Raw genomic sequence first — 13,683 nt, forward strand, 5'->3', positions numbered from 1 at the left:
ATTGCAGTTCTTTTTACAATTCTTACTGCAGCTGGCCACGGAGAATAAGCAAACAAGTGGCTTCCTTTTATGCTCGCTATTCTTCTATTAAAGCCTGAAGGCTTTTTGAAAAGCTCCCTTTGTGTTCCCCTGTCGTTCCCTGTTTTCAATGCTCTCCGCGGGCTACAGCTGAGGTGCAGCCGCCAAGTATTCAGAGAGTTGGATTGCATTTCACAAGGAGACTGTCAAGGACTTAGAAAGGCAGCATTTTCCAACTGGATAGCAGAGTTCACCTGAAACCCAGGGGAGCAGACTACCTTGCCGAGCACCTTGTCAAGCTGTGTGTGTCGGAGGGAGGGGCTCCACATTTGTAGAAGTGGCAGGACCTCGGGCAGTAGGGGCAAAGCAGCGGCACCACACCCCCTTTCGCTCAGCCAGCCATTCATGCTGCCCAGAGCACGCTGCATGATGCCCCAGCAGCGATTTAAAGGGCCTGTCACCTCCAGCACAACTGCCTCTTTTTGTCCTCTCCTCCCCCACCCCTGTCAGTGGGCCTGTTGAAACCCTGGCGTCTTCCATTTTGCTAACAGGTTTGGCTGGCAATTCTTTGCTCAGCTCTGCAGTTTTAGGAAAGAGCCCTACCTGCCATTAAGCTCTGTACAGCGTTTCCATTTATCTGGCTTTGGGACACCTTGGCAACCGTCTGCAGTTCTGTTCCTGGGGGCACGTGTCCCATAAGACTACCTCTTCTCCTTAAGGCCCAGGCCCAAAGCCGCTGAACGCAAGGAAGATGCATCCATTGACTTCCCCGGGCTTCTGAACAGGCCCCTTGTTGCCAGTTTCACAGACTCTCGTGCTATATCAGTTTAACGCTTTTTCCTTCAATCCATGTTTCTCACTTAGGGCCTAAGCTCCAAGACTTTACCCAGGCCCAGATGGTGTCTCTCCCTGGCACTTTGTTTCCTCATGAGCCATGGCTGAGGACAGTGACGGTCTCTGCCCCCTCCCCACCTAAAAAAGCCGGGTACAGGCAGAGCTCACTGGCCACACTGTGCTGTGGCACAGAAGGCGTGTGCCTACTGCAAGGAAGCTCTAGGAGGTTCATGAAGGATACAGTCCGGCTGTCAGTGATCATTCACTGCGTCCCCTCAAGCTTTCCTGGAGTCAGTGGGAGTCTGAATGATCCAAGACCTCATGAGTTGATTGGGAGTCCAAGCAATCACATTACAGCCCCATCTCTGTCACTCTAGACAAGACATGCAGAACTAGCACTCCACCCTAGAGGTTGAGGAGGTTAGTTTGAGCAGGCTTCTACACCTGCATAGGTATAATAGGGTAATTTAATCTTCTGGGGGTCAGTGTTAAGGAATTGGACACTACTAAAATAAAGTGGATTAGCTGTGAAATTCTGACTTGTCCAGAAATGAGTGTGCACAAGACATAATTTATTTTCATCTGTCATCTTTTTTTCTATTCTTGATGTTGGCTCCACAAACAGATACTGGGGTAAATTAATCCCTGAAGTAAACACTATGTAGCTTCAGTGGAGTTACACTAAGAGTGAATTTAGTCCATTATTTCAAAAGCAAAATAATTTGCAATAGCCTGCTGACTTGAAGAGATAAGAGAGAAAAATGCTTTTGTATCCAATACGTTTCGGAGACGCATCGATTGTCGGTAGAATTACTTTTTATGGGCTTTAATCGACAAGATCATTTCTCATCCATTGTCCTGCATTGTGAGTTGAACTCTGATAACATAAATGTTATTCAAGGCAGGAAATGTAATACGACACTGGAAATGTCTTCAGTTTCTTTATGATTATCTCTCTTTTCTGGGCTCTCAGTCAAACCCTGTCAAACTCTTCCTGAGTTAGGACTAGACACACTTGCATTATTCACTCAGCACTAGGCCCTAAACATTTTCAGCAAGCACGGTCTGTACAACTATTTTTATAATGTCGTCTCAGAAGGAAATGGGTGGTTCCCCAAGAAAGTTGTTTTGGATGTCTCTTCGTTGATTTTGGTGGTGCTTCTCAATATGATTGGGACGTTTATTCTTGGCATTACCAAGAGACTGTCACAATACGTGTGCTTGTGTGGTCTGATGATGTGGTCTTTACGATATTTTGGGGACATCTTCCTGCAGCAGTTTAAGGTTTTTGATCAGTGTGGGGAATTTAGTATCTCGCTGGGCCAAGTCTCCAAGTGGCATGGGCAAAGTGACAGAGAAAAGTAGCTTTCTGCACAAACACTTGTGGAGTCTTCGTAAATTCAGGTATATCTTCAAGGATTTTGAAATCTCTCTTGTGATTAATGTTGAGGGTGTCTAGAGTGCCCTTTTTTGGCAGAGTAGGTTTCCTCCCTAGACTCCCTAGAGGGAGTTGTGTGTGATGGTACTTGGGAGAGCTGTATTAGATTTTTTCATTCAATGCTCAGTGCCCAGTTTCTCCCATTGTTCTCAATTGTTGGGGAAGAGGAATTCTCCCTTGTTCTCAAAGGGAGATGCTGGGTGCTGAGAACATTTGAAAATCTGGACCTTACGCTCTCTGCAGCCTGTCCTGAGGTGACATGTACTCAGTTAGTATGAAGATAGTTGAAATCCACATTCACTCTCATTTAATTAGCACTAATGTCACACTGTCTTTTCTGTATCCTTTTTTTTTTGTCCTTCAGCATCTGATGAAGTGAGTTGTAGCTCATGAACGCTTATGCCCTAATACCCTTATAAATTCATTCGTATTTAAAGTGCCACCAGACTCCTTGTTTTTTTCGCGTTGTTATTGAGGTTTTTGCTGGGGTTTTTTGGGTAGCCTCTCTGATCTCCCTTAGCATTTCACAGCCACTGTCACTGTCCTGGTCAGGTGGTAGGTAATGTATCTCTACTGCTATATTCATATTATTAGAGCATGGAATTACTATCCATGGAGGGTCTATGGAACACTTTGGTTTGTTTAAGATCCTCATTCCACCAAGTTTCTGTGATGTCTCTTATATCAATGTCCTTGTTCAATATGAGGCACTCTAGTTCACCCATCTTATTATTTAGACTTCTAGTATTTGTATATAAGCACTTTAAAAGCTTGTCACTATTTTGCTGTCTGACATTACATGATGTGATTGAATGGGACTCTCTTTTATTTGACTGTTTCTCATCAAATCTTACCCATATTTTATAATCTTCCATCCTCTCCTTTTTACTAGGGCATAGAGAATCTCCATTAATAAGGGATGTCTCAGTCTGATCCATGTGCTGCTCCTCACCTGTTGGTTTCCCCCCAGCCCTTAGTTTAAAGCTACTCTATGTATAACCTTTTTAATTTTAAATGCCAGCAGTCTGGTACCATTTTGGTTTAGGTGGAGCCCATCTTTCCTCTATCGGCTCCCCCTTTCCCAAAAATTTCCCCAGTTCCTAATAACTCTAAACCCCTCCTCCCTACACCATGCTTTGAGACCCTGCGCTTCTGCTTATTTACCTGGCCCTATGCGTGGAATTGGAAGCGTTTCAGGGAACACTACCACTGAGATCCTGAATTTCAATCTCTTACCCAGCAGCCTAAATTTGGCCTCCAGAACTTCTCTCCTCTCCTTTCCTATGTCATTGGTACCTTTATCTACCACGACCACCAGCTCCTCCCCAGCACTACACGTAAGTCTATCTGGATGTCTTGAGAGATTGGCAACCTTTGCACCAGGCAGGCAAGTCACCATGTAGTTCTCCCAGTCATTGCAAATCCAGCTGTCTACATAAGACCGTAAGAATTAAAGAATTCATTTGCCCCTAGACCAGGGTTTCCCAACCTATGGGTCAGGACCCAAATATGGGTCACCATTACATTTCAAAAGGGTTGCCAAGTGTCTCCTCCGGTGGCTCTGCCCTCCCTCCTCCCCCCATTTTTGAATTGCCTTGGGTCACCAAGTCTTCCTGAATTGTCAAAATGGGTCCCCATCTGGAAAAGGTTGGGAACCGCTGCCCTAGACCCAGGGCTCTGTAGCATGTGGAATCAGCTCTGTAACAAGAATGGTTTCTTTCAAGAGTTGTCACTGAGCAGTCTTGCCGAACTAGAGGAAACGTAACAGCTGTTCTTAGAGGGAGCACATATTGGGATGGAAATGGAGCCAAACAGTAGACTTTAAACATTTTATTTTCCAGTAAATCCAGTACCTGTTCCTCTCCACTTAATCCGCCTCTCGACTAACGTCCTTTATTTCACTGCCTCCTAAACCCCCATACTGATGAATAAAGGATTCATACTTCTTTCTGCACATCTGAACAGTCAATCCATTAGGCCTTTGGTGGTTATTTTAATTAAAGTACTAATCCATTCAGAATATAACAAGCCAGTTGAGCCATCTGGGCTGATTAATATTGCATTATTAATGGACTGATTAAATCTTTCCACTTGCTCCAAGTTCTAAGTGCAGCCAAATATTACCACTCAAAAGCTGCTTTACACAAATGGCTAAGTTTGAGTTTGACTTCATAGGAGCTAGTTCTGGACTGGTTTAGTATCTGGAGGCTCTGTTCGCTGACCAGTAATTAGGCCAGATCTTTGATCCAGACTGAATTCCCTTTGCAGCACTTGAGTATCCTAAGGATGCAGCTGGAGAGCTTCTCATCCTAAGGGAATTCCACAGTGGTGTATGCTCCCCCCAAGCCTCTGCATAGACTTAGCTGATTAGACTCTGCCACGCTATTCTAGTAGGGTAAATGTCTTAGAAAATAAAGCATTAGACATATTTATTCAAACAACAAGGCTGTTAGTGTACATGCTTCAGGGTGTTGCCGATTACCAGCTGGGGTCAGGCAGGAACGTCTGTCATGGTGCATTATGAGTCAGCTGTTGGAGAGAGGACTGGCTGCAGATACTAAGGATCCCTAGGACTCAAAATCGTGCACCTTTAGTCTCTGCTAAAATCTCTAATACCAGCTGAGCTGTGGGCCATGAAAGCAGTCATGACTCAGGCTAATGGCATTTTCATGTCTATGGAGAAACCCACTGATCATTCCAGTCTGTTCCTTTTCTGCTTGCAGATGTAGCTGCACATTTGGCTGTGAGTGGTATAGAAAAGGATATTTAAAGTCAAGTCTTTTCTGTGGAGGATCTTAGCTGTACTACTTCAAAAGCCTCATTCAGCAGACACTGCACCTTGGACTGAAAAGGCAGCTGGCTGCTGTCAGACTGGCGGGTTAGGATCCTTAATGTTCCCTTATTCCTTTTAAACTGATTATACTTAAACATAATTATTATAATTAAACAGAGGGAAATTTGGCTATTTTTTCTCTCTTGTTGGCACTGATTTAAGGAGGAGTCTTAATATGCCTCTCAGAAGGTAGTTATCTTATAATTACATGGCTATCTCTTACATTGTGATCCCCTGCTTGATTTATGCTAGAGACAGAGGCTTAGCTCAGTATGCTCTTAACGCTAGAAAGGTGTCTCAATAATGTTTTATCACCAGTTCCACCCAACAGCCTTAAAACTCCTAATACATTTTAATTCTCAGCACATACTTCAGAGGTAGATACAGTTATCCACATTGTACAGAGGGAGAAACTGAGGCACAGAGGGATGAGCACTTACCCACAGCAAATCCCTGGCAAAGCCAGAAATTGTACCCAGAGCTCCTGACTCTAACCACTACAGATCATGGCCTCTTGGCCTGATAACATACAAGACCTTTCTTAAAACCTAGAGGCGTCCAAGCCTTTAATCGTGGCTCAATAATGCAGCGTGTGGAGCGCAGGAATTGAGCAGCCAATGGGAATCTGCTTGCGGCCGGGGCAATGATGAATCATGGATATTTTGGGGGAATTCAGTTTTTCAGACAGTCTCCCCATCTGTCCAGGCTCCCTGTGGCTCCCATGTGCAGGGCTCTGCTGCTCTGGCATAGTTGGGCCTCAGTGGGACTCGTCATACTCACAGGACTGTGTTGTTCTTGGCAGGTGAATGGCCACCTGGACTACATGAAGCAAATGGACACTATCCTGAAGGCTGTGGGCATTAAAACCAAGGAGTGTCGCCTGGAAGAGAAGGGGAATCCCTGCCTTCTCTCCGGCCAGGAGGAGAAAAGGCAGCAGCCAGCACCGGGTGAGCATCAGGAAGAGGAATGCACCTTGGGAGATGACGATTCCATCAGCCACGATCACTGGTCCTGGCAGCCTGTATCCAGTGAAGGGTTGCACCCTGGTGACCTGAACTCGGGCCTTGCACAGCCTGAGGTTTCTGAATTTCCAGGTTCTTTGGATGCCAGCAGAGACCAGAACCCAACTGGGCTGGACAAACCTTTACCAGCCAACCCTCTGCCCTGCCCAGATTCTGCTGCTCATGCCCAGGGAGGAACCTTCCTCCCTCGCCCAGGCTATTCAGACAATAATGTCCTCAAAACGCAGGCAGCACACCAAGGTCTGGACTGAGTCCCTGCCTCCGAATGCATCACTGGCTCTTCCCTTGGTTGCAGCGGCATGAAAGGCATCTACAAAACCCCTCCCTTCACAACAGCACTGTCGCCATAGGCCTGAGCTCGGCTCACTTCCTACAGAACATTCATCCCAAGACATGTGGCGCTATAGGACGCTCCTGCACATGGATGTGCCAAGCTAGTTGTTAGCAAAGGTAATAACGTCCATAACTGCCGTGCTCTTGGGTTAGAGAGGCACGAGACCCATTGAACAACCCGGAGTTGTCTGTCTGGAATGGAAACACATCGGGGATCCATTTGAATGGGTTATGTTGGGAGGATGTGTTGCAAGGATTAAAGCCTTTCTCACGTGATTGTACCACACGGCGAGCATCCCAGTGGATGGGGGCGAGGTGCTGGCACAGTGACCAGTGCTGCCCTGTGCATGGTGGCTGCCTCCTCCCATTTTCTATACCGGTACGTCGCCATACACTCCATAATGGGGAACGCCAGCCCCCAGTGCTTAGAGGCTGTTCTGGAAAGGCCCAACCATGGACAGTGGGTGAAGGTAGGCCTGGGGGAGGCAAACCCACAACCCTGCCCCCAGCCCTGCCCCTTCTGCTCAGGCCCCGCCCCCATGGGAGCCAGGCCAACACACATACACCCAGCATCTCAGAGAGGTAAGGCAGTGCGCAGTCTCAGTTTCCCTGGGCCCGGAGCACCGAAAGTATGGCCCCTTGGGGCAGCAATACTCCGCCCCCAGTAGGCCTACAGCAGGCGTTCTGGGGTCGGAGTCTGGGTGAGGCCAGGCTGGCGGTTTGGGAAGGCAATGTCTTCCCTTACCTAGTATACCCGCCACTCATGGGCCCAACTGCTGCCATTGCAGGCCCGTGGTCAGCCAGGTGGCTTTGATCTAACCAGGGAGCAGCAATCTGCTTTCCAGAGGGGAACACTGATTGCTGTGATAGGTGGGGCTGAAATCCCACAGCCGTGTCTGCAGCCTCTCAGGTTTGTTCTGTTCCCTCTTCCCCCTCCCACCCTGCTACCCATGAAAAATTCATGACTCGGTGGGAGTTTGACATGAGACGTGGGCCCTCTCTCCTGTCTCCCTCTAGCTTCTACTGCTGCCCTAGGAGTGGCTCGTGCCTGGCTGGTAGGACTGTGGTATCAAGGGTGAGCCGCCTGGTCCTCTTCTCCCCTCAGTGTTTTGGTGCACAACCTAGCACAGAAAGCGACGTACCAATGTACTGACCATGTCGCTGGTGCTGTGTAGAGATGCTTTGCCAAGGTGCGGCGCTCTCCCTACACTGGACCAAAGAGAACACGTCAGCTGCAGCTTTCAAGACTCACTGACACTGGAATATAGCATAGGAGCATTACTGGATCAAAACCTTCAGAGCTACTGCCGATGGGCTCTCCCATATGGGGAGGGGCAGCTTCTCAGCTGCTGTGAATCAGCATCGCGCCCCTCAGTTCAGGGACTGAACTGATGTACACCAGCTGAGGCTCTGGCCTTTACCCATTGGGGGAACAACTGTCTCCTTTACGGGACAATGCTGCTGTACCTAGGGAACCAGGTGACTTCCTGGGCAGTGACAGAGTCTCTTGGAGACCAAGAACTCACCTGTTCGGTAGTCTCATGAAGAAATTAAAAGATTTGTTTTGTATTGTTGGGGTTTGTTGTTTGTTTTTTAATGCGGCCAGGTATGTTTGGCATTTTACGTGTACTGTTGGGCTTGATTCACTTCTCAGATTTATTAACCAGCATCTCAGATTTATTAACCAGCCTTTCATCTGGAGGCAGCGAATAGGGGGAAGATACCCAGATTCGTTCATGATTCTGCTAATGGCTGGGTGCGAGAGAGTGCACAAGACATTTTTCAAACTCCCTGCCTCAGTTTCCCCCATGTTAAAGGGAAGGAGTGATGCTGAGACAGAGTTTGCAACATACAGCCTCTCCCCGACTTACGAACCGGTTACGGACCAAGCAATTGGTCGTAACTCGGTTTGTTCATAAGTCAGACCCCACAGAGTTACACGCGACCACGCTGATCACATTCATAACTCGGAGTCCGCCATTTACGACAGCTTTGGTCGTAAAAGTGAACGGTCGTAAGTCGACCGTTCGCAGCTCGGGGACCGGCTGTATTCAGAATGTTTTCAGCGCCTGAGGTGAAAGGTGCTAGAGACAAACTAAGTCTGATTCTCGGGATTTTACTGTTGATTTGGAGTCACCAGTTTGAACTGTGCAATTTCTGCCTAAGTGCTGAAGGGCCGTGACCAGATTACACCTTCACATCCCGTGCCTCGTGCAGCTCCTCACCAGATAAACCAAGGAATCTGTGTTTGCATTTTCTAAAATGCCACGCACGGGCCCTCCTGTCCCTGCTCCAGGAGACCATTTGTAGGCTTTCTCTGATCTCTCCACAATCCTGGGAGAGGGGGAACCAGGCACCACCGGCTGCACCATGCCCGGGAATCAAAAGCTGCCTGGGATTGAGAGGTCTGTGAGAAAGCAGACAGCCTCCTCCCCAGAGAGCCCAGGGACTGGCTTTGGGAAGATATCCCTGAAGTAGTGTGGGACATTCATTGTGATCTCAGCCTAGTAGTCACCCGGAAGCTCAGAATGTGCTAACTCAGGTTCTTGGCCTTCATGCCCTCTGTGGCCACAGGGACAGGACTTCATCTCCTCAGCTGCAGTTCAGAGGTTGCTGTCCTTGTGCAGGGGCTCCAAAGGGGCCAGGCTCCAGCACATCCCTTCTTTGATTATTCTGGCGCTCTCAGCTACAATTCCTCTTGGGGGCTGCCACAAGGCGCATGCTGTTGCAACTCAACCATGCCTTTGCAGGCTGTGATAGACTCACCCCACCACAGCTGGCTGGTGCAGCAGAAGGCAGTCCAGGACTCATCAAAGGCTCACACCCTGTTCTAATTGGAGCTTCCAGTTTTATGTGTAAAACAGTATTGGTTGATAAAATCTTGCTCTGCCTGCAGGCTCAGTAGGACATGCAGGCCTGTTGGGGGCAGGGGGAGATGCGCAGGGAGGTGCCGCTGCTGTTGACACACACGCAGTCTTCTCTCGCTCTCCTCCATGGACAGGCCACTACATCATTCTAATACCATAGAATATTCTTTATTACAATGGCTGTGTCTAGACTGGCAAGTTTTATTACAATGGCTGTGTCTACACTGTCTACACTGGCCGCTTGAATTTCCGCAAGAACACTGACTTCCTTCTGTCTGAAATCAGTGCTTCTTGCGGAAATACTATGCTGCTCCCGTTCGGGCAAAAGTCCTTTTGTGCAAAAGCTTTTGCACAAAAGGGCCAGTGTAGACAGCTCAGATTTGTTTTGCGCAAAAAAGCCCCGATCGCGAAAATGGAGATCGGGGCTTTTTTGCGGAAAAGCGCGTCTAGTTTGGCATGGACGCTTTTCTGCAAAAAGTGCTTTTGTGGAAAAGCATCCGTGCCAATCTAGACACACTTTTCCACAAATGCTTTTAACAGAAAACTTTTCCGTTAAAAGCATTTGCAGAAAATCATGCCAGTCTAGACGTAGCCAATGTGTTTTACACACCAGTCACTTCTCCCACCACTGAAACGCAGCCGCTTCTTGGCTGGTGCACCGCAGCCGTTCCACAGGGCCCAGCTCTATGAGACCGAAGGGTTTGTACTTGGAATAAAACTGAATCTTGCATCCAAAGTGCCAGGGCAGCTTCAAAGAGTTTTCCCCTGATTTTTTCATAACACAAATGTCATGCACGTAGAAATCCCAAAATCGCCCCTTCCCCGCAGCAGTATCCAGAAGAACGACAACTCCCTGTCACCGTCCTTTACTCTGAGGAGTCCAGAGCACTGTACAAAGTGCGGTGACATTCTCGTCTCCCGCCGTACAAGTGGGGAAACGGAGGCAGGGAGTGGGTCTGGTTTTCAGCAGTTCAAGGCACCTGCAATGCCTACCATCGTCACTGGTACTTAGGGGTGCTCAGCATCTCTGAAAAGGCCTGTCTCTCCCACTCCGTGAGCTGTGCTGGCCGCTGGACATTGCTGGAGCAGAATGGCACACTCCCCCCACCCACACACTGTCCCAGCCCACCCAGCCTCGACATGAACCTCACACCAGGGGGGTTCCAGTAAGAACACACAAGAGCTGCAGCTAGGGAGCTCGCGGCACAAGCAGACCGGGCTATCTACACCTGCATGAAAGGGACTGGATGGTTGTGCCAGCTTTTAAAAGCTATTGTAATTATATGGACCGGGGGGCGGGGCATAAGCCCTGAGGAGGGGGTATTCCCCCTTAGCCTGATCAAAGCAAACCCTTCTACAAACTAGTCTCACAGCCACTGAGTTCTGCACTGCGGGTGGAGGGGGCGGCTCGGGATTTCTGATCACAGCGGCACCACCTGCCTTCCCCAGCACTAGCTAAGCCTGCCGCTCTCTGGCCTGTGATGGGCGTTCGTGCCTGCTGAAAGCCCACCACCGCGCACCAGCACGGGGCGCTTTTGGGATCTGGCTGTGTCACTTCCCAGCCTTCCTGTCCTGTCAGCCTCTGCAGTGGAATCGTAAGAGCAAAACCCCATCGATATGTGCAAAGCTTACGGCCGGTGGCCCTTTTTCCCTTTTGTGGACCAAGACGTGCCACATAATGAGGCATTCAGCGTGCGGACGGGCTGCTCAGTCATCCACCTTGCTAATGAGTTCTCAAGGAAACCTCTGGAGCATGAAAAGACTCAAGGGACTCCTCATGAGAACAGGGCTGTTACTCAGCACACGAGGACGCTTGGTAAGTGGTAGGGGGTGGGGTGGGGGACCGTTCAGAACCCGCTGAGAAGAAGCAAACTGAATGACAATCGTGCAGCTAGAAGGGAGTAGCTCTTCAAATCTGAGGCATCACACCAAGCCTTGGAGGGGACGATGAAGGAGCTAGCCATGTTAATTGCCACCCTTATCCTATGGCTTTCCTTCTGGCTTTTTCCAGTGAGCAGGGGCACCTGCCAGAGACTTAGTGTATGTCTACACTTGCACCCTCTTTCGGGAGAGGAATGCAAATGAGGGCATTTGAAATTGCAAATTAAGCCAGGATTTAAATATCCTGCACTTCATTTGCATATTCGCATTATGGCGCTATTTTGAAGTAGCGCTATTTCGAAATAACAGATGCTGTTAAGACCCGGTTATTTTGAGAGAAAACCCTTCTCTCGAAATAACTGGTAAACCTCATTGTGTGAGAAGGGCTTTCTCTCGAAATACCCGTGTCTTAACAGTGTCTGGTATTTCGAAATAGCGCCATTTTGAAATAGTGCCATAAGCGAATATGCAAATGAAGGGCAGGATATTTAAATCCCAGCTTCATGTGCAATTCAAATATCTTCATTTGCATCCCTCTCTCGAAAGAGGGTGCAAGTGTAGACATACCCTAACAGAGTAGCGGTAGGAATGAGCGGCGAGAGCAAGGGGCCAACAACTGTAAGGAAGCTGAACCGTCCTTTAAGTTCTGACCTGTCTGGGCAGGACACAGATTGCTCAAGGAAAGGTGAGATGTGAGAGAGGTCGGCAGCCGGTGCGAACGGCCTTTGCTCAGTTGAAGTCAAAGCTGCTGTGCTGATGTATGGCCACCGAGGCTGCAGCCCGGTCGTTCCGTTCTTTTGCTAGGCCAATCCTTGCTTCCCATGCTTTTCAGCCCGTCAATAGGACTCAGACCTTGGTTATAACAGCCCATTGCCCACCGCCTCCCATTCGGCTGCATGTGTTCTAACCCAGGGAGTTTCAAACTTATTTTTCTCACGACCCAGTTGAAGAAAATGGTTGATGCCTGCAACCCAACATAATTATATCTTTCAACGAGAGGGCGCGGCCAAGGGATTTGGAGGCAGAGGCTTGATGTGTTGGAGAGCTGAGGACTGTGTAGATTGTGGATTAGGGCCAGGGATGTAGGTTCCCTGACTGGGTTTTGGATGTTGCCTTTCTTAATGTCTGATTTGTGTCCATGTATTCTGTTGCAGTGAGACAGTTTGATTTGTCCAATGGACATGGCAGAGAACCAGGTGGGGGGCACTTTAGCCTCCCCGGACACAGTTTCTGACTTACAAGTTGCCAGTCTCAGGCAGAAGAACTTTGAAAGCAGACTGCATGGGAAACAGCTGAGCTGGAATTCAGATGCAAATTTGATACCCTGAAATGAGATGTAAACAGACACAGGGAGAGGTTCTCTCACTCTGATAGGTAACTTCCCATTCAGGTGCTCTCACCTTCTCAGCACTGTTGAAGATGACCCACATCCACTCGGGTTGATTTAGCTCTCATGTCACACTCCCATCTCTGTATCCTATCCCCTTCTGTTTTCTTCTTCAGCCCCTGCGGAAGTGAGTTGGAATTCACAAAAGCTTGTTCCCCAACACATTTGTTAGTCTTTAAAGTGCCACCTGATTCCTTGTTGCTTTTAGTAGCAAGGGTGAGCATGGAGCCTTGATACCTGTCCTGTAAAGCAGCCCAGTGGCTGAGAACTCACTGCCCCTAGCTGACTTTACAGCTACCTTTAATGCTGCATTAGCACAGTGGTTCCCAAACTTTTCAACATTGCGCCCCCTTTTTGATTTTTGAGAAACCCTCACTTCCCCCCCCCCCCCCAAAATAGCAGCAAAACTTGTTGAGCAAAAAAAAAAAAGGGAACTGACCAGGGCTGAAAAACAGTCGTGGTCCCTTTAATTCCCAGGACCATGTAAAGGTGCTGGTACTCAAGGGGAAAAGTTGTTGCCAAAAAAAAAAAAAGTTGCCCTTTTAAGGTGGCCATTTTGAAATTCGATATTTTCTGGATTTTTTTACCGGACTGACCGGGCTCTTTCTAAAGGGGGGGCCTTGTCGCTTCACGCCCCCTCTGGAATTTCTTCATTCCTCCCAGAGGGGTGCGCCCCCCAGTTTGGGAACCTATGCCCTAGTAACTTAGCTAGTCAGATCATTCCATACCCTCATTACTGTAGCCTCCGCTCACTTGAGCGTTACTGTTCTCCTGCTAACGAAATGCTCAGAGTCCAGTGGCAATAACCAGCAGGGGCTGATGCCAGACCCCTTTGCTTTCAATGCTTGTTAGGTTGTGTTTATCTCTCTGGCTGTTGATTTACAGTGGGCTGCTTTTTAATCCAATTTCAAAATGCCACAAAATGTTGCCATGGTTTGCTTAACTCGGGGACAATAAAACCCTCTCAACCTGCGCAGATCACGTGGGGGTCAGAATGTATACATGCCTTGTGCTGCTTTACGCACTCTAGGGAAGGGGGGACAGTGCGAAAAAGGAAAGTGACACCAAGC

The 13,683-nt window shown here is 48.5% G+C and overlaps 1 protein-coding gene across 2 annotated transcripts in view; it reads left to right on the forward strand.

The window, feature by feature from the left end:
* TMCO4 (transmembrane and coiled-coil domains 4) overlaps positions 1–8,052 on the forward strand; it is a 101,053-nt gene extending 93,001 nt beyond the window's left edge. For both annotated transcript variants that reach the window (XM_075906593.2, XM_075906592.2), the window contains one exon: positions 5,926–8,052. In XM_075906593.2, the coding sequence (XP_075762708.2) occupies positions 5,926–6,396 (471 nt within the window). In that variant the 3' untranslated portion in view covers positions 6,397–8,052. The remainder of the gene's footprint in view (positions 1–5,925) is intronic.
* The last annotated feature ends 5,631 nt before the right edge of the window (positions 8,053–13,683 follow it).

Source organism: Pelodiscus sinensis, chromosome 24 (assembly GCF_052426305.1).
Source record: "Pelodiscus sinensis isolate ZL-2025 chromosome 24, ASM5242630v1, whole genome shotgun sequence".
Taxonomy (NCBI): Eukaryota; Metazoa; Chordata; order Testudines; family Trionychidae; genus Pelodiscus; species Pelodiscus sinensis.